The sequence below is a fragment of the Talpa occidentalis genome, unplaced genomic scaffold, assembly GCF_014898055.3.
Source record: "Talpa occidentalis isolate TD23 unplaced genomic scaffold, MPIMG_talOcc4v2.1 talOcc4.11, whole genome shotgun sequence".
In the NCBI taxonomy this organism is placed as follows: Eukaryota; Metazoa; Chordata; class Mammalia; order Eulipotyphla; family Talpidae; genus Talpa; species Talpa occidentalis.
This window is the reverse complement of record NW_023601104.1, coordinates 94,226,603-94,248,414: the sequence shown is the minus strand read 5'-3', so window position 1 is coordinate 94,248,414 and position 21,812 is coordinate 94,226,603. Positions and strand designations below refer to the sequence as shown.

The 21,812-nt window shown below is 54.0% G+C and overlaps 1 protein-coding gene across 1 annotated transcript in view; it reads left to right on the top strand.

The window, feature by feature from the left end:
- The window catches only part of WDR25 (WD repeat domain 25), a 127,193-nt gene that overhangs the window by 8,556 nt on the left and 96,825 nt on the right, over window positions 1–21,812 (top strand). Inside the window, exon 3 of the mRNA XM_037501853.1 lies at window positions 136–991. Coding sequence (XP_037357750.1) covers window positions 136–991 — 856 coding nt within the window. The remainder of the gene's footprint in view (window positions 1–135; window positions 992–21,812) is intronic.

Here is a 21,812-nt window from a genome sequence, read left to right as displayed (position 1 = left end):
CCATGTGTAGAAAAGCCCTTATTTCATGCGTTTTCCTCACAGTCGTGGGCTGCCTGGTGGCTTGTGCTCAGCCGCGTAGGGGGGTGACTGTTCTTCCGGGCGCGCTTTCTGACAGTGGACTTTGTCTGATCTTAGGAAGTTCGTTGCTCCTCAAGGACGGTGGGAAACTGTTACTGCAATGGCTTCCTTGGTGGCCTATGAGGACTCGGATTCGGAGGCTGAGCCTGAGCCTGCGCCTGCGGGAGGTTTCGATGCTGTTGACCAGATGACAGACACTTGGGAGGGGGTGCAGCCTCTTAGGGAAGATCCTGCAATTGGCGTCCTGGACGTGACAGACGAGGGGGCACTGCCCATGAAGCCTGCTTCCAGTGAGGACCCCGTGGACCGGGATCTTCGCCTCCCCTTAGCTCGATTGGGGCGGATCGACCCAGGGTCCTGCCCCAGCCAGAGGCTGCAGTGGCCCAGGACAGAGCCTGAACGTATCCTCTCCCACCACGAGCCTGCGCGCCCCTCTCTGTGGGCTGGCTACCCTCCGGCTGCCCATGTGCCCCCAGCAGCTGCCCGCTTTAAGCCTGTCAAACTCCCCCCGGAAATGGAGCCTTCGATCTGTGCTCAAACCAAATTTGAACCCCCAGGGAAACATGTCAGCTCTTCTCAGAGGAAAAGGTGTGAGGACTGCATCGTGCCCTACACCCCCAAAAGACTAAGGCAGTTGCAAGCATTCAGCATGGAAACGGGCAAGAGGAAAGATGCGGAGGCCCAGGGCTCCTCTGCAGGGCGTGTCCGGGCCCCCGCCCCTCTCTCCGTGCCCACCAGAGCGTCAGAGTTTATCCAGCCATATCTGGATAGTCCGTATAAAGAAACTGTGATTTCCAAGAGGGTACTTTTCCACTTACGGGGCCATAGGGGCCCCGTCAACAGCATTCAGTGGTGTCCCGTGCTTTCTAAGAGTCACATGCTCCTCTCAACTTCCATGGACAAGACCTTCAAGGTAAGACCGGCGGGACCCTCTCCTCAAACTGCCGATGTTGGCTTTTCAGAGCAGTGAGCTGAACACTTCTTTCTGTGGGTTTCTGTCTTTTCCTTGGTTGCATTCAGGAGTGGACTCTTGGTGGTCTGCCCTGAATCAGTGGGCTGTTCTGCCCCATCTTCCCTTCTAGCCACCAGAGGGTGCAGGTTCTTAGGGTGCTGGTCCTTATCCTTGTGGTCACCCAGCAGGGCTTTGAGGAGAGGAAAGCAGGCCTGGCCCCAGGATCTGAGGGGTGTCTCTGTGAGCCCTGACGAGCCTTGACTGACAGCAGCCCTGTGCCCAGTGCTGTGTGGGTGTGGAGGTCAGAGGTAGATTGAGCTGGCCCTGGCTGCTGGATTGCACAGCCAAGTAGGGGCCTCACAGCCCTGGGCCCAGGACGACCATCCAGCAGTGTCTGGGTGCTGTGAGGGCCGTGTAAGGCTGGCAGTGGCTGCCTGCCCTGGGGTCTGAGTGGTATCCTCAGCCCTCCAGGCCTGTGCTTTTGCCCTTCCCTGCCCCAGGTGCCCTCTCCTCCCTCCCTTTCTTCTCGCTTGGAGGAGAGAGAGAGTGTCAGAAAGTCATTCTCTGGTGAGTGTCCCCATTGGGCCCTCTAGTCAGCAGAGGGGTGTGGGACTCTGGCTCATTAAGGGCCAGCTCCAGGTGTGGGGAAGTGGAGTGTAATGAACCCTACCAGGTCCCTTCTTGGGGAGCCCACCTGCCAGCAGGGCAACCTCACGTCCAGCCTCTCACGATGCTGGCCCTGGGCTGTGGCCCACAGTGGACAGGCACAGCTGGACTTGAGCCACTCTGTCCCCAACATTTTGTGACCTTGGGCGAGGCCCTTAACCTCTCAGAACCTCCTTGCCAAAACCAGCTGAGGAGACCCATTGCTGGGGCTTTTGGGGCACCCGCGCTGGCTGCTGCATGTCAAAGCGCGCCATCTCATGCAGCCCACGGGGGTTTGTGGAGGGCACCTGAGGGTCACTGCAGCCCCATGCTTGGACCTGGGGGGTCCTGACATCAGAGGCTAGAGGGGCAGCAGGCCTGCGGGAGGACAGGCTAGATGCTGTGGGAAGAGATGGGGGAGGATGTGGGTCCAGCAGGTGCCTCTGCTCTCCTGGTGGTGAGGGCAGGCCCGGAGCCCCTGGTGACTGATTTGTCCCTGGCCTCAGAGAGGTGTGCTCTGGGCCCCCCTCGGATCACTTTTGCCTGGGAAGTTTAGATTTTCTAAGCAGAAGCCTCTGTGATAGGTTCACCAGAATGAACCCTTGGCCTGGGCCTTGGTGTTTGTCCAATCTTGCAGTGTTCGTGGTGTGGTTGGGTGTTCCGTGTGGGCACTGGGCTCTGGGGATGCAGGGAGCAGCCAAGGGGCCATGACACCTCATGGCCAGAAGAGGGCGCAGTTGGCCCAGCCTGGGAGGAGAGGCTCAGCCAGGACTGTCCTTGGAAAACCCTGCCAGGGGCGAGGCACTGACGGGGGCTGGGATGCAGTGCTTGTGCCCAAGGAGGCGTGCATGCTGCAGGCGACGTGGGCTCCTCGCAGACCTGGGGGGAGCCCTGATCACTGTGCTCTACCCTTCTTGAGGCTGCAGGGGGTGTTGGAGGTGGTCTTCTGGGGGCTGCTGGGCCAGCATGTCCTGACCCCCTTCTCACTGTGGCGTCTGGAAAATCAGGGCTTTTATAAGCCCAGGTGCAGACAGGTGTTTCAGAGCCTCTTGGCTTGAAGAAATTTGATGGTTTTCAGTGACAGTTATTTGGCAAATTGGTTTTGGGTGAATTGATTTTGAGCAACTTTTCAGTGTGAAGAATATGTGGCAGGGGTTGAAGGCGCCGGATGGGCAGAGATTGGGGACTGGATGGGGACCTCGCTGGTGGCAGGGAGGGAAGTCCTGGCTGAGGCCTAGGGTGTGTGGGCCTCTGGTTTGTGTGTAGCCTGGCAGGTACCTGGCAGTCCCTGGTGTTCCTTTCCCTGCCTGGAGCAGAGGTGGGCAGTGAGTTAGGTTTCGGGGTCTTGTGACCTGGTATGTGGTGTGGGGGGACGGCGAGCCTGAAGTGGACCTGACTTGCCACAGCCCTGGGAGGAGAGTGAGCAGGTGGCGGTGCAGTATGGGATGAGTTATGAGAGGTGGAGGGGGCAGGCACCCCCACTCTTTAACTCTGTGTGCCTTTGTCTTTTGATTAAAGCCCCCCAGGGTGCTTTTTTGCTCCCCAATGATTAGGAAGGAAAGAAGTGGTCACGAGGTTTGAGTTTGAGTCCCTACTCTGCAGCTGACAGGCTGTGTGACCTCAGGTCAGTAACTTAACTTCCCTGAGCCTCAACCAGTGTATATGAAGCAGAAAGCCTTGCTGGACTTTTTTTTTTTTTTAAAGATTTATTTTTATTTATTTATGCATACAAGAACTGGGGGCTAGGTCAGAGGTATAGGGGGTGAGAGGACTCACCAGAGACAGGGTGGGGAGCAGAGCAGGCGGATCCACTGAAACACACTGCTGAGGGGAGCAGGGGCGAGACAGGAGAGGTCTGCTGTGCCCTGTGGGTAGCTCCTGGCTGGGTATTGAACTCATGCTGCAGTGGCTGTGACAGCTTGATAGCACTGACTTTTACCTCTGCGCCACCAGGGAGGCCCTTGCTGGGCTTTCTTGAAAAATAAATGCCGGGCCTCCCCTATGGCACAGTGGTTTGAGTGCAGCGCTGTGAAGCTGTCCGCAGCCTCTTAGCACCGGTTTGATTACTGGCTGGCCAGGGAGATACCCACATGGTGTGGCAGACCTCTCCTGTCTCGCCTACTGCTCCCCTCAGCAGTGTTTTTGGTCCATCTGCCTGTTCTGCCCCCCACTGTCTCTGGTGAATCCTCTAACCCTCCCGCGCCTCTGGCCTGTACCCCAGCTCTTGTATAAATAAAATGAATCTTAAAAAAAAAATGCTGTTGCATGTGAATTGCCTACTGCCGTGCCTAGTGCATAGTGGGCACTTACAGTGTGTTCACGTTCTTGCTCTCCCTAGGATTTTTCACCCTTCCCCGGCAGTGGCTTCTGTTTCACTTTGTAGATTTTAATCTCTCTGAGCACGAGGATGGTGCCAGACCCATTTTAATAGTCTCTGTTGCACCTGGCATGAAATTTTGTACTTGTTACCGCATCAATAAGGATTAAAACCTTTTTTTGGATTTTATTTCCAGTCTTCTGGAAAGGATGGATTTTTTTTTTACATGCATAAACCCTATTTGCCACTTGGGGGCACAGTAAGACTGCTCACCCAAGCTTCTAGAATATGGGAGAATCCTTGATTCAAGGTAACATTTACAGAAAGATGATTTCTTTTCTGATCAGGAGAAAAACAACACAATCCATCTGATTAATCTAAGAGATGTGGCACGCCAGTTCCTTGCTCTGCTTAAAGTGTAGCCTTGGAATTCATAAATTTCAATCGGGCACATCAGAGTGGCAAGATGCTTATTTTAATATGTTCTAAATGTTATGTCAGCTGTAAAATATGCTTATATTAGTTTTGAAAAATTTACAGCTAGAGAAATTAAGTAAAAGAAAACAATGACTCATAATTCCACCCCGATGCCTGCCATCCCTGCTGCCCGCCTGTAGCCCGCCTCTGTCTGCACAATTGCAACCCCATCACCAGCCCCCTTTCGCACGCGTCCCTTTCCACTCTTGAACACCCACATGTTGAACACCCATTGCACGTCAAAGCCGCCCTCAGAATTTGAGGCCTTTTTTGAAGGAAGGAGGAGGAACGTGGCCTGCTCTGTCCACCTTATTGCCTGCCCCCCAACAGAGCCAGAGCCCTATGCCAGGCACAGGGGAGCCCCAAGGCATGTGGCTTCTTTCTGGCTTCCAAGGGTCCACTGAAACCCTGGGGTTCTGAAACACAGGGCTTTACATAAAATGTATGAATTAGATGTTACTTGCTTTACCAAATAATCAGGATTTTTTTTTTCAGTAACAAGCTACCTTAAAATATATTAAAAAAAAAAAAAAACCCCAAAACACACTGCAGGTTTGATCATGAATTAAAAAATACAGAAAACAGGAAACACGAAGGAGAAAGCAGAGAGTGTGGAAAACCCTCCCCTTGGGGGCTCCCCCCTGCACTGCCTGGGTCACTGCATTCCTCATGTCTATAGAAGTGGGCCGCTTTGCAAAACCGTGTGTGCGGTTCTGAATTCACCCCCATCTTTTGTAATGTTTGTAAGGGGCATTTTTCTGCCTCATCAAAACTTTCCTCAAACATATTGTTATGATTGTTTCAAATTCCAAAGTTCCCACATTGTTCTGATCCTTTCCTGTTCTCAACTGTAAATCTTCAGGAGGGTAGTGAACATGGTCTAGTTCTCCTCTGCAGCCCCCATGCAGGCCATGGGCTTCGATTTATACCCCACCCACCCCCCGGGCTAAATCTTTGTGCTTTGGGGCAGAAGCTGAAGAGGCGGCAGACTCAGCGCCCTTGCTGCCCAGCCCTGGTCCCGCTCTGCTGCTTGGGAGCTGTGTGACTTTGGGCAAGTCATTTAGCATCTCTGATCCCGGGTTTCCTTGCTGGTAAGATGGGAATAGAGGCCACTTGTTAGGTTGTTGCCATGGAGATGAAGTGCGCAGAGGCCGGCAGTGCCTGGGGCTGATGGGCAGCTCCTTCGGCTGCCTCGGTATTGACGGAACAATTAGAGAGAAGACAACCCTGGGAACCCTCCAGCTTCGCGCAACTCTTGCTTTTGTGAATTTTTTTATGTCTGTCTGTGCACACTCATCTGTAAAGTTTCAATCTTAGTGTTCTGGAGGTAGATAATTTTCAGGTTTAAAAAGTTTTGGGGATTGGCCGTCCTGTGCCAAAGTCTGGATGATGCAAGCCTGGGCACTGGGACCTGCTCCAAACTGATCACTTTGAAAATGTGCAGCAACAAACGGATGCGTGCAGCGCTCTGCCCAGAGGCTCGGGACTTCCCCACGGCCTCTCGGCCGGTCCACGGAAAAGGCAGGGGCCAACTGGCCAGCAGGGGGCAGAATGCGAGCAGGAGAGGGAAACCCCACTCTGCTGTCCGGCCTCCGCCTCTGGGACAGACTCGAGAAGCAGTCCCTTCACCTAAGGGTGCCCAGGCATCACAGCTGCAGAGCCCTGCGCGCTGTTAAAGAGCATAAGGAGAGGGGATGATTTCCACGGGGGTTCGGATTTGCATTTTTATGTATTACAGGATCCCCTTGATTTATCATTGTTAGCGTATCTGATTATATTAGGGTATCTTAGATGTGCTTTGTAGAGAGTAATATATCTCTGCTGCAAAGACAAGGAATTTATGGATTCAAGTGCCAGAGTGAGGGTTTATTTCAGTTTTGAAAGAATTATTCGTGATGGATTTTACAAAATGAGATTGAGAAATAATTCGATGTGGAGAGCGAGGCGTCGGGGTGCATTATGCAGATGATTGGCAATTTATTCCAAGCACGAGGCACATCTATTGGAAATGAGAGCCGCACAGCTGGGGAGGAGGGTCGGGGGGTGGTGGTGGGCGTTTGGTATTTGGGGAGTGAATGATTAACAGTGCATCGAGGGTAATTAGGGTGAAGGCGAGAAGAGAGCGAGCGGTGTGTGATGTGTATGTGTACGCACGCACGCGTGCACAAAAGTCATCTGCTCTTCCTTTGGCAGAGGCCCAGAGAGGGAAAGACACGGTCCCGAGGGCACACAGCGAGGCCAGCTGGGGTGTGGAGCGTGAAGAACTGGAAGGCCCCTCTCTGCTTACTTCTCCCCTTTCCGCCCTCTGAGCGTCTCCCTCTCCCCCATATGAAGGCGGCAACTTTCCAAACCCCACACGTGGGACATTTCCTCCTCGCTTTCTAGAAGGGCCTCGCCCACGTGCCTTGCCGGAGACAGGGCTTGACGGACGAGTCAGAAAAGGAAAGCCAGGCGGCTAAGCTGTGCTCTCTGCTTTCTGAAAACTTCACTCCCTGAACTTCCCCGTCCAGGCTGCAGGGCCGGGCGGGTGCCTGCCAGATGCTGACAGAAGACTGGCTGGGGAGGTGCAGGCCGTCCTCGGGAAGCAGCCTCATCTCATCTTGTCCTGTGTCATTAAGGGAAGAATAGAACAATTTGGGAAAATGCTTTTAATGTAATTGAAAAATGCAGATTGCAAAATTGGCACACTTAGGAGTGGAGACAGTCTAGTAAATTATTTCTTGCTGCTTTTAAAACTTGGACACAGAAGACTGTTAAAGGCGCCCCTCTGGTGCCCAGCGAGGGCCCTGTCCTTCTCCTTTGAAAAACATCGAGCGTTCTAGGTTTAATTTTGTTTTAGCACAAGAGTGGTAAAATTTTGGGGAAAGGGCAAAAAATGGCCGAAGTGAAAAATATCCCCACGGCTGGCTTGATCACTCCATGGGGCTTTGTTCTGGGGACACGCACCTGTGTGGCTGCTCCCCACATGTGGTCAGTGCTGCTCCCCCTTCTGGGAGGGTCAGTTCCTCCACCTCCGCAGCCTTTCTCCTGATATTTCTGGCAGGCTGGTTGGTTTTGCCCTTTCTTCCAGACCATGGGGTCTGAGGAGCACCCCCTTTTGGGGAAGTGGGGTGGGGTGTAGGGACTTGAGCACAGAATCACAGTTGATGTGTAGTCCAGAGCCCCGAGACCTGCATTCATGTGACCTGCCTCTGGCACGCTTTGGGGGTCTCTTCCCTTGACGAGATAAAAAGGTGTCGTCCCCCTGAACCCTGGGCCCTGGCTGATACTCTGGAGGACAGAAGGGCCTGAGCACCCGCGCTGCAGTGGCTCCAGGCTCTGCTCCGCAGCGTCTGGGAGCTGCTGCCAGGCCCAGCTTCCCTCCCAGGAGCGGAGTGTCGGGAGTGCGCCTTCCCACGGAGAGAGGGCCCCGCTCTCATCTCTCTCAGGGCCTTGGCTCTGGGACTCCTGATTCCTTGAGGGTTCTGGAGTCCTGGATGGCGTTCCTAACTTAAGTGTTCTCTCTAATGTTTTATTTTTCCAGGAAATTTCTAGTACTTTCTTTTTTGTTCCTTTCTTTTGATTTTGTGTATCTCCTGACATACAAACTTTTTTTAACTGAAGTATAACATGTATTCAGAAAAGTGTTCTGTTCTGTCCTATTTTTCCATTCTAAAAGCTTTTTCTTATTTCCTGAATGTTGCTTTAAGACAGTGTATTATTTTTCACTGCGTATGTGTCAGGCCTTAGCTCTCTGAGCTCTTGCTCTCTGACCTGCGTCTGTCCTTCTGCAGCCCATTTACTCCCTTTGCTTCAGTGTCTGCTTCGTGTTAGATTTTCCTGCTGATCATTTCTTTTGTCGGGAGGGGCTAAAGAAGCTGATGTAACCATAGGCTGTGTGTGTGTGTGTGTGAGAGAGACAGAGACAGAGACAGAGATATAGTTGCGTATCTGGGGTGTGTGGTGTGTGCTGTGGGTGGGTGTGGATGGTAGATGTGTTTATGTGGGGTGTGTGTATGGTGTGTGGGGGACTTGTCCACAGGCACCCACTGCAGAGCCCCCCAGATGCACACCTCTCTAGGTGTCCTTTGAGACTGGCCATTCCTCAGAGAGGAGCCGTCTTCCTTGGCCCTGGGGGCGGGGGCGCCAGCATTGTAGTGTCTAATGGCGGGGCTGGGGTTGGGCACTTAGTATGCAGCCTTCAGCTGCCGGCCCTGCTCGGGCTGCGCTCACGTCTCCAGGCCGTCTCCTGCTGTCAGCGCGCAGGTCGGCTTCATTCCTTTCAGTGGCCGCATGGCTGTCCACCGGTGGCTCACATCATTTTGTGTAAACGTGGCCGTGTCTTCTTCGCCTGGACAGTGGGAGGATATTTATTTTTTTTAACTGTTTGCTAATCTTAAGGTTTCTTGTTTGGGAAACCCAATGAGTTCATTTATGCTCAGCCCTTTCAGAACGTGCAGTAAGAGTCGTGGCCAGGTTTGAGGTTTGTGTCCTGTGGGCCTGGGCCTTGTCTCCTGTGGGCGGGGGCTCCTCCTGTCAGGACAATTTACATAGTAACAAGGTCCTTGCCCCTCCCTACCCTCCAGTGTGTGGATGGTTTGGTACTTAAGCGCTTTATTATGTCTTTTACGGAGAAAACCCAACATATTTTGCGGTCAAGTCCTTGCACCTCTCCCTCTGTCATTGTCCTGGGGCTCGAGAGCACGTCCTCTGTCCCGAGCCCTGATAAATAGCCCCGATGTTTGACCTTCATCTGGCAGCGATTAGCTGGAGCCGGCCTCGGTCCTCGTCATCCCTGCCGCCCTCGCGTCCGGGCAGGCTGCGCGGGTGATGGATGTGCGGGTGCGGGATCGATCGGCATGTTAAGGAGCAGCCCAGCCTCCACATGCCCCCCGCCCTGACGCTGGCTACTGGGGATCCAAAATGACCTTCTTCCTGTCCAGCTTGGTCCAAGCATGGCTCCTCACAGCTACGCAAGCCTTTCCTCAAACTAAAACATTTTTCACCATAAAAGAAATACACCCGCACCATGGGAAAAACAGAAAGGTGTAGAGAAGCAAAAATAACCTCCCATCACCTCATCTCTCCACCAGAGGCACCGGCTGCAAGCTTTTGGTATATTTCCATCCAGTCTTTAAGAAATAATTCAGCGGAGTGCCGCTGAGACATACTATTTTATATCCCCTCCCCCCTGATAGCAGCAGGAGTTTTTAATGTTGTAATTTATTGCAGTGGTTTTCAGTGCGGGCTGCAACCCCCCTGGGGGTCCTTGAAATCCTTTCATGGGGTCCGTGGGGGTGAAAACTGTCTTGCTAATAGTACCCGGAAGTTCCTTGTCTTTTACTCCTAGCACTCAGGCGTGCACAGGGAGCGCCAGCGGGGGTGGCTGGCGTTGCTGTCCCACAGATGCGGGGCCTGCGGTCTTGCGTTAGCGCAGCTGTTAGAGAGGGGAGCTGGGCACCGTACCTTCTCACTCCAGCCTCGGAGAATAGTTGTGTTCATCAAAAGTGTTAATAGGTAATGGGTTTATTAGGACTCATTTAATGTAAATTAATAAATATTTCAAGTGTCTGAAGTTTTCATTTTTTTTTTTAACGTTTTAATTTCAGATATGGATAAATAGGACTTACACAGCAGCCTTTAGGGGCCTCACTCACTTTTGAGGGCGTGTAGGGTAAAGGAGTTAAACATCAGGCTTTTCCTACCCTCCTGCCTTCCGCCTCCGTGAAGGCACCTGCGGCCTTGCACGCGCGCCTTGACGATGGACACCTGGCCCAGAGAGCCCAGGGGTGCGTGTGTGTACATGGGGGCGCCTGGGGTGGGGGTGGCGGGCTCTAAGGGGCGTCACTCTGCTGTGAAGAATACCCCGGGGAGAGGCCCAGAGAGGTTCCGAGCGAGGAAGCGGCCCTGCCCCCTGATTCAGCACTAGAGCCCTGGACATCTACTGCAGGCTCCAAGATTATCTTTCCTTCTGCGATAACTGAAAATGAACCTACCCAGCCTGAGGTGGTTGCAAATCGGGGTGTGAAAGGGACCAGAAGGTCAGAGCAGCCTGTTTCGTTACTGAAGGACCCCACCTGGAGGTTGGTTCTGTGGGCATCGGTGGTGTCACTTCCCCAGCCCTGCAGGGGGCGCTGGCTCAGTCCTGGCCCTGCGTCCTCCTGCCTGGCTAGGTTTCCAAACTGTGTGACCGAAACACCATCCCAGAGCCTGCTTCAGCCCCCCTGGGCCTTCCCCTGGGCCCCCTCTCTGCCTGTTGTGAAGATGACTTAACGGCATTACCAAATGAAGGAAAGAAATCTCCCTATTCCAACATACACCCAAGTTATGATGCTCCTTGGCCTCCCCCTTAATTTCTGGTCCGCATGGGCTGTGCTCTCCACACAGCTACCCACAGCGGCTCACTGTTTCCCCCACTTAGCGTTGCCCCAGCCCTGCCTGCACCAGCTTTCCAAGGGAGGGCTGTCAATTTTCACCGGTCTGTGATGCGCTCTCGAGTTGATTAACTGTAATTTACTTAGCCGTCCTTGGACACTTAGGTGGCTTCTAATTTTTGCTATTATAGATAATGCTGAAGTGGTTATCTTCATGCACGAAACCCCTTTTCTGTTGGATTCTTTCTTTCGGATTGATTCCCAGAAGTGGGATGTCTGGGTCAAAGGGCCGCTCATTTTCATGGGTCCAGATTCATCTCTTGTCAGACTGCTTTCCAAAAGGATTATACCAATTTGCACTGCCACTGCCGAGCCTGTGTAATAACCAACTATTTTGCTTAACTATCATGCCTAGAATTTTCCCTTGGAGCCCCAAGGGGAGCAAAGGCCCTTATCTAAGTGAACGTGATCTGTAATTATTTAGACTAACACCAAAATTGCTTTCAGAACATTTTTAACCTGCTGAGTTTAGAATTCTAATTCGCATGCACGCTAGTATGAAAAGTTTCACAAGTAGCAATTTCTCTCTCCCCACTCAGAGTGTGTTTACACGGCCCCACGCGGGAGAACTGAAGAGCCTTTATTACAGAAGCAGTCTCTTTCTGAGCCAGTTTGAAGTGTTCTTTTAAAGGCAGAAAAACACAAATTAAAACACATTTTCATTGTAACCGTTGGTTAGAAAAAGTGTTTGTTTTGGTCAGTCCTCTGTCCCGCTGTTTGCTCTGGTTCAGCTCAGGTGTGCTGTGCACCCCCGGCTCCTGGCAAGCCAGTGCTGAGCTGCCACCTCGCTAGGCAGGTGGGCTGGGCCGGGCGCAGAGCGAGGAGGTGGCCACGCAGCAGAGCAGCGGGAACGGTAGGGGAAGAGGGGGAACTGCACAGAACAGTCCTGCCTTGGGGAAGCGATTCCTTGGGGGGGTAGGTCGGGAGAGGTTTGGTGCAGGCTGAGCCCACAGGGCCGGGGCCCGGGAACTAGTTGCCTGCAGGGCTCGGGACTCCAGGGTCCCTGCTGGAAGGCCTTGGCGGCTGTGCGCTGCCCTGGAGACAGCCCGGCCAGGCCCGCAGTGCGCTGCCCTGTCTCCACCCGGCCCGGCCTTGTGCTGCACTGTGAGGATGTGCAGAGAGGGCAGCAGGGTCCTCAGGGTCCCTCTGGGTGCCCCCAGGCCTGTGTAGTGACTGCCTCACAGGGCTGGAGGGATCGGGCAGGTTAGATGTGTGAAACCACTTTGTAAACTCTCAAGTCCTTACAAACGGAAGGCATTATCAGCAATGCCAAGCTAGGGTTTATGCCGTAATTGCCTCCTAAGCCGCGCGCTTCAGCACGGGAGGCTTGCAATCCAATTTGCCTCTGGTCGCCTTGATTCGTTGAACAAATAATCCTGTGTGCCCATTGACGCCAGCAGGCCCCTGGCGGGCCTGGGCTCTTCTAGATGAGGCTTCCTATTTTCCAGCTCAGCAGCGTGACGTTGGCTGCTGCTGGCTGATGTGGTAGACTCCAGGGACGGCTGAGGGGAGGGGGCAGGCCTTCTGGGCGTGCTGCTGCCGGCCTGCGACTTCCTGTCAGGGACACAAGCTGGGAGGGCCCTGGACCATGACGGGGGGTCCCAGAGCGCATGAGAGGCCCTCAGAGTCGGTCTCAGAGAGCCTGGCTTCTCTACTTCTCTCTATCAGTCATTCACCTGGGGGTGCAGCTATCGGAAAGACACTGGCTCGTGTAGACCCTGGGCTCAGGGGACCAGGGCCACCTTGCTGGCAGGAAAGCTAACGGGGGTGGATGGGCAGGCATCAAAACATGCCAGCGTGACAATGTGACAGACACCCAAGGCCACCTCTGTCGAGGAGAAGGGTGGGCCTGCGGGGTGGGGCAGAGACCAGGGGAGGCTTCAGGCAATGGGAGGGTCTGTCTGGGTCTTGGTAGATGCGGGCAGGAGGCGCTGGGACAGATGCCCTGGTAGTGCTGCGGTCACCCAGGGGAGCCTGGGGGGCAGTGGTACCCATGCTTGCACCGGGCAGGGCACTCCTGGGGGTTTCCATCGCATATCCACTGAGGGGATATAACTCTGGGGGGCCCTTTCAATAAAGTGGGGATAATAGCATCCACCTCAGTCTTATGTGGCTTAAATGCAAACCCCTGGACAACTCCCAGGAGAGTTCCAGGCACCGGTGGCATGCCATCCCGTGGCCTGGTATCAGTGGCACCTGTATGCCTGCTTTACAGAGCAGAGAGCTGAGGACAGAAAGGGGCATCAAAGGACCCGCAGCCCTGAGCCCAGAGCCCAGCCCCTGCCTCTGCTTTCCGTGTCTGAGTCACCTTCCTGCTTGGGAGCACCAGAAGGTGGCCCTGTGGCTGTGGGCTGGCCTTAGCTTAAGTCTCATCAGCACACCCACAGGGAGGGGAGGGCGCTAATAGGTGTTCCAGAATGACAGCGCTGCAGGTGTGCTGCCTGCTGCAGCTCCAGTTCCTGGAAGGGCGCTGAACACGTAGCATGTACTTACAAGCATTTGTGAGCGAATGACGGACACCTGTCCTCGTGTGCCTCCTGCAGCCGCGGGCGTGGGGAGTCCCAGGGCTCTTGTCCACAGGCCGTGTCCCCCACCTCCACTCTGCAGGACGCACTCCTGGGGGCTCTGGCCAGGGTTCAGGGGGCTTTGGAGAGTAGTTGGTAGCTCAGTCAAAGTGATGAAATGTTTGTGTTTTCACCCCAGGTGGTGGGTGTGGGCTGACACTGCAACCAGTGCATTGGCTTATTTATTATTTATCAATCATAAGTCCAGAAAGGATTTGAGGAGGCTTATAAGAAGGCACCATAAAGTAATGCTGATAAAACAAAACAGGCCAGGGAAAGCTGCCCCCTCAGAAGAAGGCCCTGAGCCCAGTCCAGTGCTCCCACGCTTGGGCCCTGCTGGCTTGCTCTGTTCCTGTAGCCTCAGGGCAAGGCTGAGGCAGTGCTCACTGCCAGAATGAGCCAGCACTAGTGGCCTCACCGGGGGATGTGGCTCAGAGGAGACGCATGGGCCTCTCTGGGGCCACATCTTGGCTTTCCTCTGAGGTGATCCAGTGCTTGAGTGGAGGCCTCCTTGGGCTGGGGGTCAGGCGGGCGGAGGACCCTGGAACACACTGCCTGGGCAGTGCGTCCCTTTTCTATGCCTCAGTTTCTCTCCAGCCGAGTGGTGATAATGTTATGTACCAGCTCAGAGAACTGTTGGATTAAGTGTGCTGGCTTTGCCTGGACCTGGCGCTTGGAAAGTATAGTTGTCCACCTGCCCCGAGGAGGCTGTGGCCTGTGGTGAATATCCTCCTGGGCAGACGTCTGCCCTGCACACAGGTCCCCAGGACCCTGGGTGGCAGGATGGGGTGTCCCTGTGTGCCTGTGGCTCCGCCCGCACGGAGCGTGTTCATTATTGCTTAAAAACACTTAAAGGAGTTGGAAGCAAAGGGAACACACTTTTTAATTATTTCACCGCTTGTCTCCAGCAATCCTGTTGTCAAGGAAACCAGACCCTCTGCAAAGCTTTTCAGCTTCCCCGTCAGAGGAAGATACTTGCGCGGCGCTTATGTTGTCTGTGGAAATGGACCTGTCGTGCTGCAGTGAAATCTGTTTTTTACGAAAGGGCTACCTTCCTTCATGTCTTACAAATAGACTCTTCTTGACCTTTTCCCAGAAGATGGAAGGCTCTTGCTGATATTTTTCTCTTAAAGAATTGCGTGGTTCTTGACTCATAGCATTTCATTCATTCAGTATCTGTGGGCAGACTTGGGTGCCCAGGTGGGAGTGGGAGAGAGACACATCCTGAAAGACTCCCAGGCCCCCTGGGGAAAAGGCGTGGCCAGAGGGATACTCTGTGTCCTGGGGGAGGTGGTAACTGCTCTGGGCCAGGGCCAGGTCCTTGAGTCCCAGGGGCTCTCAGAGCCCAGAGGGCGGGTAGGGATTGTTGGGGAGGGAAGAGCATGCCCAGCAGAGGAACAGACCCTGGAGTCTGGACGGGGTGGAGGAGCGTGCCGCCCACTGCAGCTAGTGCTGGGCAGGGGCCTCAGCTGGGTGGGGCCTCAGGCGAGGGGAGCCAGGGAACCAGGAGTGCGGAGTGGGGTGTGAAGAGGCGTGCACGTGGCTCATCAAAGCGAGTCCTTTTCCTGGGGACGGAGCCCGGCTCTTGTGGGTGTGGAGGCCTGTCGCCTTGTGGCCTCGCTACCACTCTGTTGCTTACAGACTCCCTTTCGCTGCAGGAGCGTCGCCTGCATGGTAGGGCTCCCGCCGGCACCCCAGTAAAAGTTTATGAGAGTGAAGCCCTATCGAGGGCATTGGTTTTATGTGAATAAGATAAATCATTGCTAGGAGAACAGTGTTACTTTTAAACAGCCCTTGCTACTGTTTCTCTTAAAACTTTAAAAAATCATTTGAGATTTATAGAAGAGTGGTAAAAGTGTTCCTGTAGACTGGCCCCCTGACTTCCCCCCGGAGCCTCCGTGCCTGTCAGAGCTGAGGAACCAGCCTCAGTGTTAACAGGTCACTGAAGTCCAGACTTGAGTTTCCTTAGTTTTCCTATGACTGTTCTTTTTCTGTTTCGGGGTCCAATCCAGGGTGCCACATTGCAGTTGCAGCTCCTGTATTTGTAAGTAATCTTGGGGAGGGGAGCCAGGGAGTGGACCGAAGCATACCCTGGCCACTTAGCCTGTTCTCTGGCTGAGCCGGCCCGGCCGGCCTGGCCAGCGTCCCGTGTCAGCACTGTGGCCCGCGCGCTGCCTTTTGGCTTTCAAGACCTGTTTCCTTGTCGGGCTGTGAAGAAGAGCAGCAGACGGTCTGCACGTTAATGAGGCTGAACGAGAGCTCACACAGCGAGTGCCAGTTGCTGCTGTGCAGTCATGACAGCCTCCCGTTCCTTCTCTTTCCTTCTGGATTGAACCCAGTCAGACCTTTAGGGTTACGCTGATATCACTGAGCGTCCGGAGCAGCCCTCTCACTGCAGTGACATTTGTGCACAGCTTTCCTGCAGTTTACCGGACAACTGAGCGGGTCTTGATGCAGAAACTGAGGGTTGAGATGTGTTCACTTAATGAGTGAAACGGGAACATTCTCTCTGTGCACATCGGTGGTGTCTGTGGGTGACTTCCCGGGCAGGAGCCCCTTCTGCTGCTGTCCTGCCGGTCCCCTCCCTTCCCGCTCTCCATCTCATCCTTTCTTTCACCCCTTTTTTGTTGAAGTCTCCACTCCGCTTTCCTCCGGCTCTCCTCGTCCTGTCTCTGTTTTCCTGCTTTCCGCCCCCTCCCCTCTTCCCCTCTCCCTCCCTGACCATCTTCATTCCCCCCTTCCAGTCCTTTCCGGTGACAGGCCAGGGAAGCTGTTGCCACGGAAACAGAAGCCCAGCAGAAAGTGCTGCTGTGCTTTCCCGATGCTTCTAACTACGATGACGATGACGCAGATGATGCTGAGTTCTAGAATCAGCTAAGCCCTGGCTTCTGGCCTCCGGAGCCCCTTCATTCCCACGGGCCACCGCAGTGCCACCGCTCCTAATTCTGTTCAGTGGATGGTCATTTTTTTATTTGAAAACTTCAAAATGTGTGTAATGTGTTCTCCTGGGCCTCCAGAAGGGGCTGTGACCCGTGTGGAAGAGGGGATCTGCTGTCTGTAGTGGGGAGCCACCAGGTGATGGTGGGTGTGCTGCAGGTGCTGGGGGCGGGGCTCTGCCAGCTGTGAATGACTGGCATGGATGGTTGGTTGCTTTTATAGGATGTGAACTATTGCTGGACCTCAGAACCCCTTCAGAGTCTTAGTTTCTTTCAACACAGGGTCCAAGAGGGGGTACCCCCTGGGGAACAGAAGGGCAGGAGTCGATGCCGGCTTGAGAGCAGAGGTGCGAGCATCCCTGCAGGTGACAGGCCTTGAGGTTTGTCCAGTGACCCCCGGCCAGGCCGCCTGCGCACTGAGCAGGCTTTGCGGACCCCTCAGAGGGCCGCCGTGGGGGCGCTTCCAGCTCGGTGCCTTGTTCCTTTCTGTTTGTTCAGGGTTTGACTTAGGCCCGGCTTGTTGGCATTAGCTAGGATTTGGAATTTGGCCATCCTGCTAATAGCCCAGCAGGGCAGAGTTAGTTCATGGATTATATTTAAGTTAGTACTTATTCCCAAAGGTAACCTTGCTTAATAAAAACCTTCAGCCTTTATTACTGTGCTTATGGGTATCCTGGCTGTGGGGTGTAAAATAAGACTTAGAAAATCCAAACATTATTTGTGGCGATGCAAAAACATTTTCATTAATAGAGGGTGTGATAAAAAGCAAAAGGCGCTTTCTGTCTGTGCCTAAGTGGTCTTTCTGCACTTGGGTGCCTTTATTTTCATAATCATTTTGAGCTTATTTAAATATCACCCTTTCAGCAGTGAATTTTAAAGGAAGGAAGCTTTGGTGTGTGAATAACTTCACAACTACCCACAGTATTTCTAGCCAGTTGCCGTGACTTAAGTTGATAATGGACCCCACACAGCAGTCAGTAATGGATGATAATCTGGGGTGTTTTTGTTATTGTTTTTATTTTAGAAGAAAGGTTTGAAATTAGCATAGTAAATCTCTGTGGGATCTTTGCAAATAAAAGAATATTCACGTTAAAAACAACTTTCAGGAAAGATGTATGGTAATGAATAAAACATCAGTGAGTGAAAATAAGCGTGTTTAATTATTCAAGTAGAAGTAGTAATTTAAACTAATTATTGCTTGCGGATTTCATAATTCAGTTTTTGTCTTGCAATAATATTTCCTCTGGGCCTCCGGGGGAGTTGAGGCTGCTCCGGTTACTGGGGCTGGCGGGCTTCCCCACCCCCACCCGCTCGGCCCACAGAGCCAGTGGGTTCCCGGGCTTGGAGGCCTTGGTCCCCTTGGATCCCCTCCTCCCCTTAAGCATTTCCTGGCTCCTCACTTTCCCTGGCTGCTTCAGGAGGCCAGACCAACCCCGCCCACCCGTGCGGGACTAGTGCTCTTCCCGCAGTGAGTTAGGTTGCTGTGTGCCTGCCATACCCTAGCAGGAGGGGCCCCGGGCCCCCTCACCACAGCCCCAACCAGCAAGCCCTGGCCCCTGGGCTCCTCTGGGAGACTTTCCCTCACCCCCTCCTGGAATCCATCACTTACCCTCCCCATAGCTTAGTGCCAGCAGGTTCTTGGGGTCGTTCTTAAAACAGTTGTTGAATTTTTCCCTTTTTAAATGTTTTTTCACTTTGTTTCTGATTCTAAAAGAACACGTTCTCCGAGAGGAGTGGCAGTGCCTAGAGGGGGTCAGGAGCAGGGGCAAGCAGTTGCTGTGACCCCGCCTGGCGTCACGCTGGCAACTGCCTCCCTGCCCAGGACACTCTCTCTTGCGTTTTCCCTCCGGAATTCTTGGGCGTCATTCATAGCCACCCCGTCCTTCTTCCTGGGGCACAACTGGAATTAGTGGGTGCTGGGAAAGGAGTGGTAAGTGCTGAGAAGTACTTTTGCTGAATCTTTGAGGCTTTTAAAAGCCAGTTGTCACCTGTAACAGCGCAGGGTTTTCTGTGCCTCGTCATGGTGCAAACGCTGCCTGAAGGGACCTGGACATTTTAGGGAGTCATTCCCCGCCCCTTAGGAAGTATGAGGAAAGCTTTCTACTGCAACTTTTTCTCCCCAAGCGCCCTCTGTCAAAAGGTAGTGACATCTGCTCTTCTGACATGCGATGGCCATTATTACCACTGAACCCACGGCCTGTCCACCGGTCCAGGAAGGACGGCCTTCCTCGAGACGCTTCCCCCGCCTTTGTTATTACTTTTTCCTAAAAGAGAATCAACTCTCTGACGTTACTGGGAAGCCAGTGACTCATTTCTTTGCGGGGCTATCTATTACTGTGGACAGGGACAAGGCGTGGGCAGGGACGGGGAGAGTGATGAGCCGCCGTCAGGGGCCAGGCCCACGTGTGGCCCGCCGTCCACCAGCTGAGGCCTGGGCGCCAGTCCGCCTCCGGCTGCAGTTTCTTGTTTGGAAGTCATGGAGGTTCAACTGACATCTCCTAGGCCCCTTCATGGCCCAGGGCTGTGCGGGCTCCAGACTAACTTTAGCTGCAGGAGGTAATGACAGGGTCGCAGGGGCCCCTTCCCCCCCAGCCCTTCCCGCAGAGTAGCCAAAATGAGCTTTCCTGCCCTCGCTGCGGTGGTCTTGGCTCCCGGACTCCAGGGGAGGCCATTACGCAAGCAGAGAAGTGACTAACCCCTTCGTCCAACAAGGAGCAGAGCTGTGGGGTGGAATGAAATGCTTTGGAGCTGGAACTGATGCCCGAGGGTTTGGGGAGACCCCCTGGGAGGCCGTCTGTGCTGTGAGGTCCCTTCCTCTCTGAGAAACTGACAGCTGAGATTCAGTACATGTGTGAACTTGTCTTGCCTAGCTCAGGGCTTCCATATCAGAAGTACCCAGTAAGTGTTGGGGTGCATTGAAATTTCTCTTGCAGATCATATCGGATGTCCCCTACTTGATTGTGAAACCTCCTCAGGGGGAACAAACCATCCTTCCTTATTTCACTGGAAAACTTTTTAAGAGTAGAAATATATAACATTGATGTAAAATTCAGAAGAGACAAAAGGATGTACAGAGAAAGATAGGTCCCCCTCCTCCCGCCTGCCAGCAGGAACCCTGGTGCTGGAGGGCACTTCCTCATTCCTATCTGTGTGTGTGTGTGTGGGGGGGTGTCCCCTCAGGAAGCAAAGCTTACTTGGGCCATTGGGCTTGGAATGGCTGGTTGCAGTCCCAACGCAGCAGCGTGACCAGCTGCAGAGGGAGGGAGCTGGCAGCTAAACCCTTAAGGAGCTCCCTGGGGTCTTGGAAGGAGCTGGGCGTGTTTGTCTTAGGGCCCCTTCTCACTACCTGGGGCAGAGGGCTGGCCCTGAGCCTCTCCCCTGTGGCTCATGCTGCTCAGCCTGCCAGGCTGGTGTTCATAGTCAGCAAGATGGCAGCCTGGTGACACCTGAGCTTGGCACCGGCCTGGTAACTCCCAGGTCCTTCCTTGGCTTCGCGCTGAGTGGGGAATGCACATGCATCACTTTGAGATGATAATGCACAGTCGATGCGGAGGTGTGATTCCATTAATAGATTGCTGATTAACTCCACTTTTTAGGAGCCCATTTGCTGCCCAGAGTGAAGCTGGCTGGAATGAGGTGGAATGAGAATGGCAAACCCACTCTTCTAATTGAAGCGCACTCAAAGTGCTTGGCCCTCGGACTTCCATCGAGATGATTGCAGTGATCAATATTCCAGTTCGCTAGCCTGGCAGCTTCTGGGGAATAGGAATGGATGATGGACCTCGGGAGGCACTGCCAAGCGGAGCATTAACTTAATTCCCTGCCTGGTTTCTGGTTGGCTGATGAAGTGTCTTGAGTCGAAGGGCCACACCGGTATGACTGCACCGTGGGCTGGGGCTGGTTTCGCCAGAGCTCAAGATGCCTGGCTCTCTGAGAGTCCGTTCTAGGGTGATGATAAACCCCTGCTCCCTGAGACCCCACTGTGTGCCAGGTTCAGTGCTTGGTGTCGTATACCTGTCGCTTCTCCGGCGCCTGAAGCAGGAGCATCCTGCCGTAGAGGGCCGGGGGGCTGGGGGTCATGCTGTGGACGTGGCAGAGCTGGAGCTGGGCTCGGGACTCTTCTACTCTCCCAGCTGACCTGATGGAGCAGATCAGATGTTTGGATTCTCCCAAAGCTCAGACTCTAGCTTGATCCAGATGGGGCGCCCAAGTTCAGAACAGAGGGCAGCATAGGGCGTGTGATGTCGATGGGCATGTGCCTGGCCTGGCTGGCTCTGGGGCCCTGTCTCACTGTTCGCATTGCTGGGGTGGATCATGGAGAAACGCAGGCGGCCTGCTTCCTGTTCTCCATACACTGGGCGGAGGGGGGGTGGGGGGGTGGGGGTGGGGGTGGAGGCCAGGGGCTGACTCAGCCCTAGAATAAGAGCAGTGAAAACAGCTGTTTCTGCAATTTCCCTGTGCTGACGAGTCACACGGTAACCCTCGATTCACAAGTCACTACTCGGCACGTTCTCTTCATTTTGCAGTTGCAGCTACTGAGACTTCAGATGGCAGTGTCTGTTTAGTGTGAGGAACTGGGAGCTGAGGGGGTGGTGTCCTTGCAGCAGCAGGATGGACGGCACCAGGTCTCCGCAGGGTGGCTTGCCCCAGATTACAGTGCTGTCTCCTGACTGCGGAGCTGGAAGCTACAGCCCTCCCTGTGCTGGCCCATGTGTGCAGCCCTGGGCCCCTGACCTGTCCCCTGTCTCTCTGGGCTGACTGCTTTAAGGGCAGGGTGCTTCTTCACCCCTGAACTCTGACAGGGTAGGTCTCCAAGTGTGAGTGACATACGCTGGACTGTGAGGTGGACCTGCAGCAAACATGAAACATCTTAATAGTGACAGTTGTCTTAGAGATTAGGTAGTGGAGCCCGCTCCCTGCTCAGCCGGCACTTAGCATTTTGTCCTATCTTCCCAGAAGCACTTTCAGATTCTTACTGATGCCCTCGCATTTTGGGGAGCTAATTGTCCTCCTTTTGTAACAGAGTAATCCCCAGAGAAAGGGGAGATTGCACCTTTGCACTTTGACGTGAATAACCTGCTGTTTGCTCTTAGTCTGGCTGTTTGCGCTTAGGCTTGCACGCCTCTCATCGTCCAGGAGGCGGTGAGAAGCTTTCAAATCCCAGCCCGCCCACCTTCCCATCTCAGGTGAGGTGCTTTCCAGCCGGGCTTAGATAAGCGAGGTGCCCCTGGCGGGCGGCAGGTGCAATGGTGGCTGGGTCAAGACTGGGGTCGTGGGGTTGGGGGTGGATGCCTTCTTCAGGGTGCTCTGCTTCGAAGCTGGCGCCTCCCTGGCTGCTGCTGGTGGCTGCTTATCACTTGCAAATCAGAGAAACCCTTGGGACCACACGTCCTTGGAGCTCTGGCTGTGTTCTTTTTGCAAGCTTTGGAG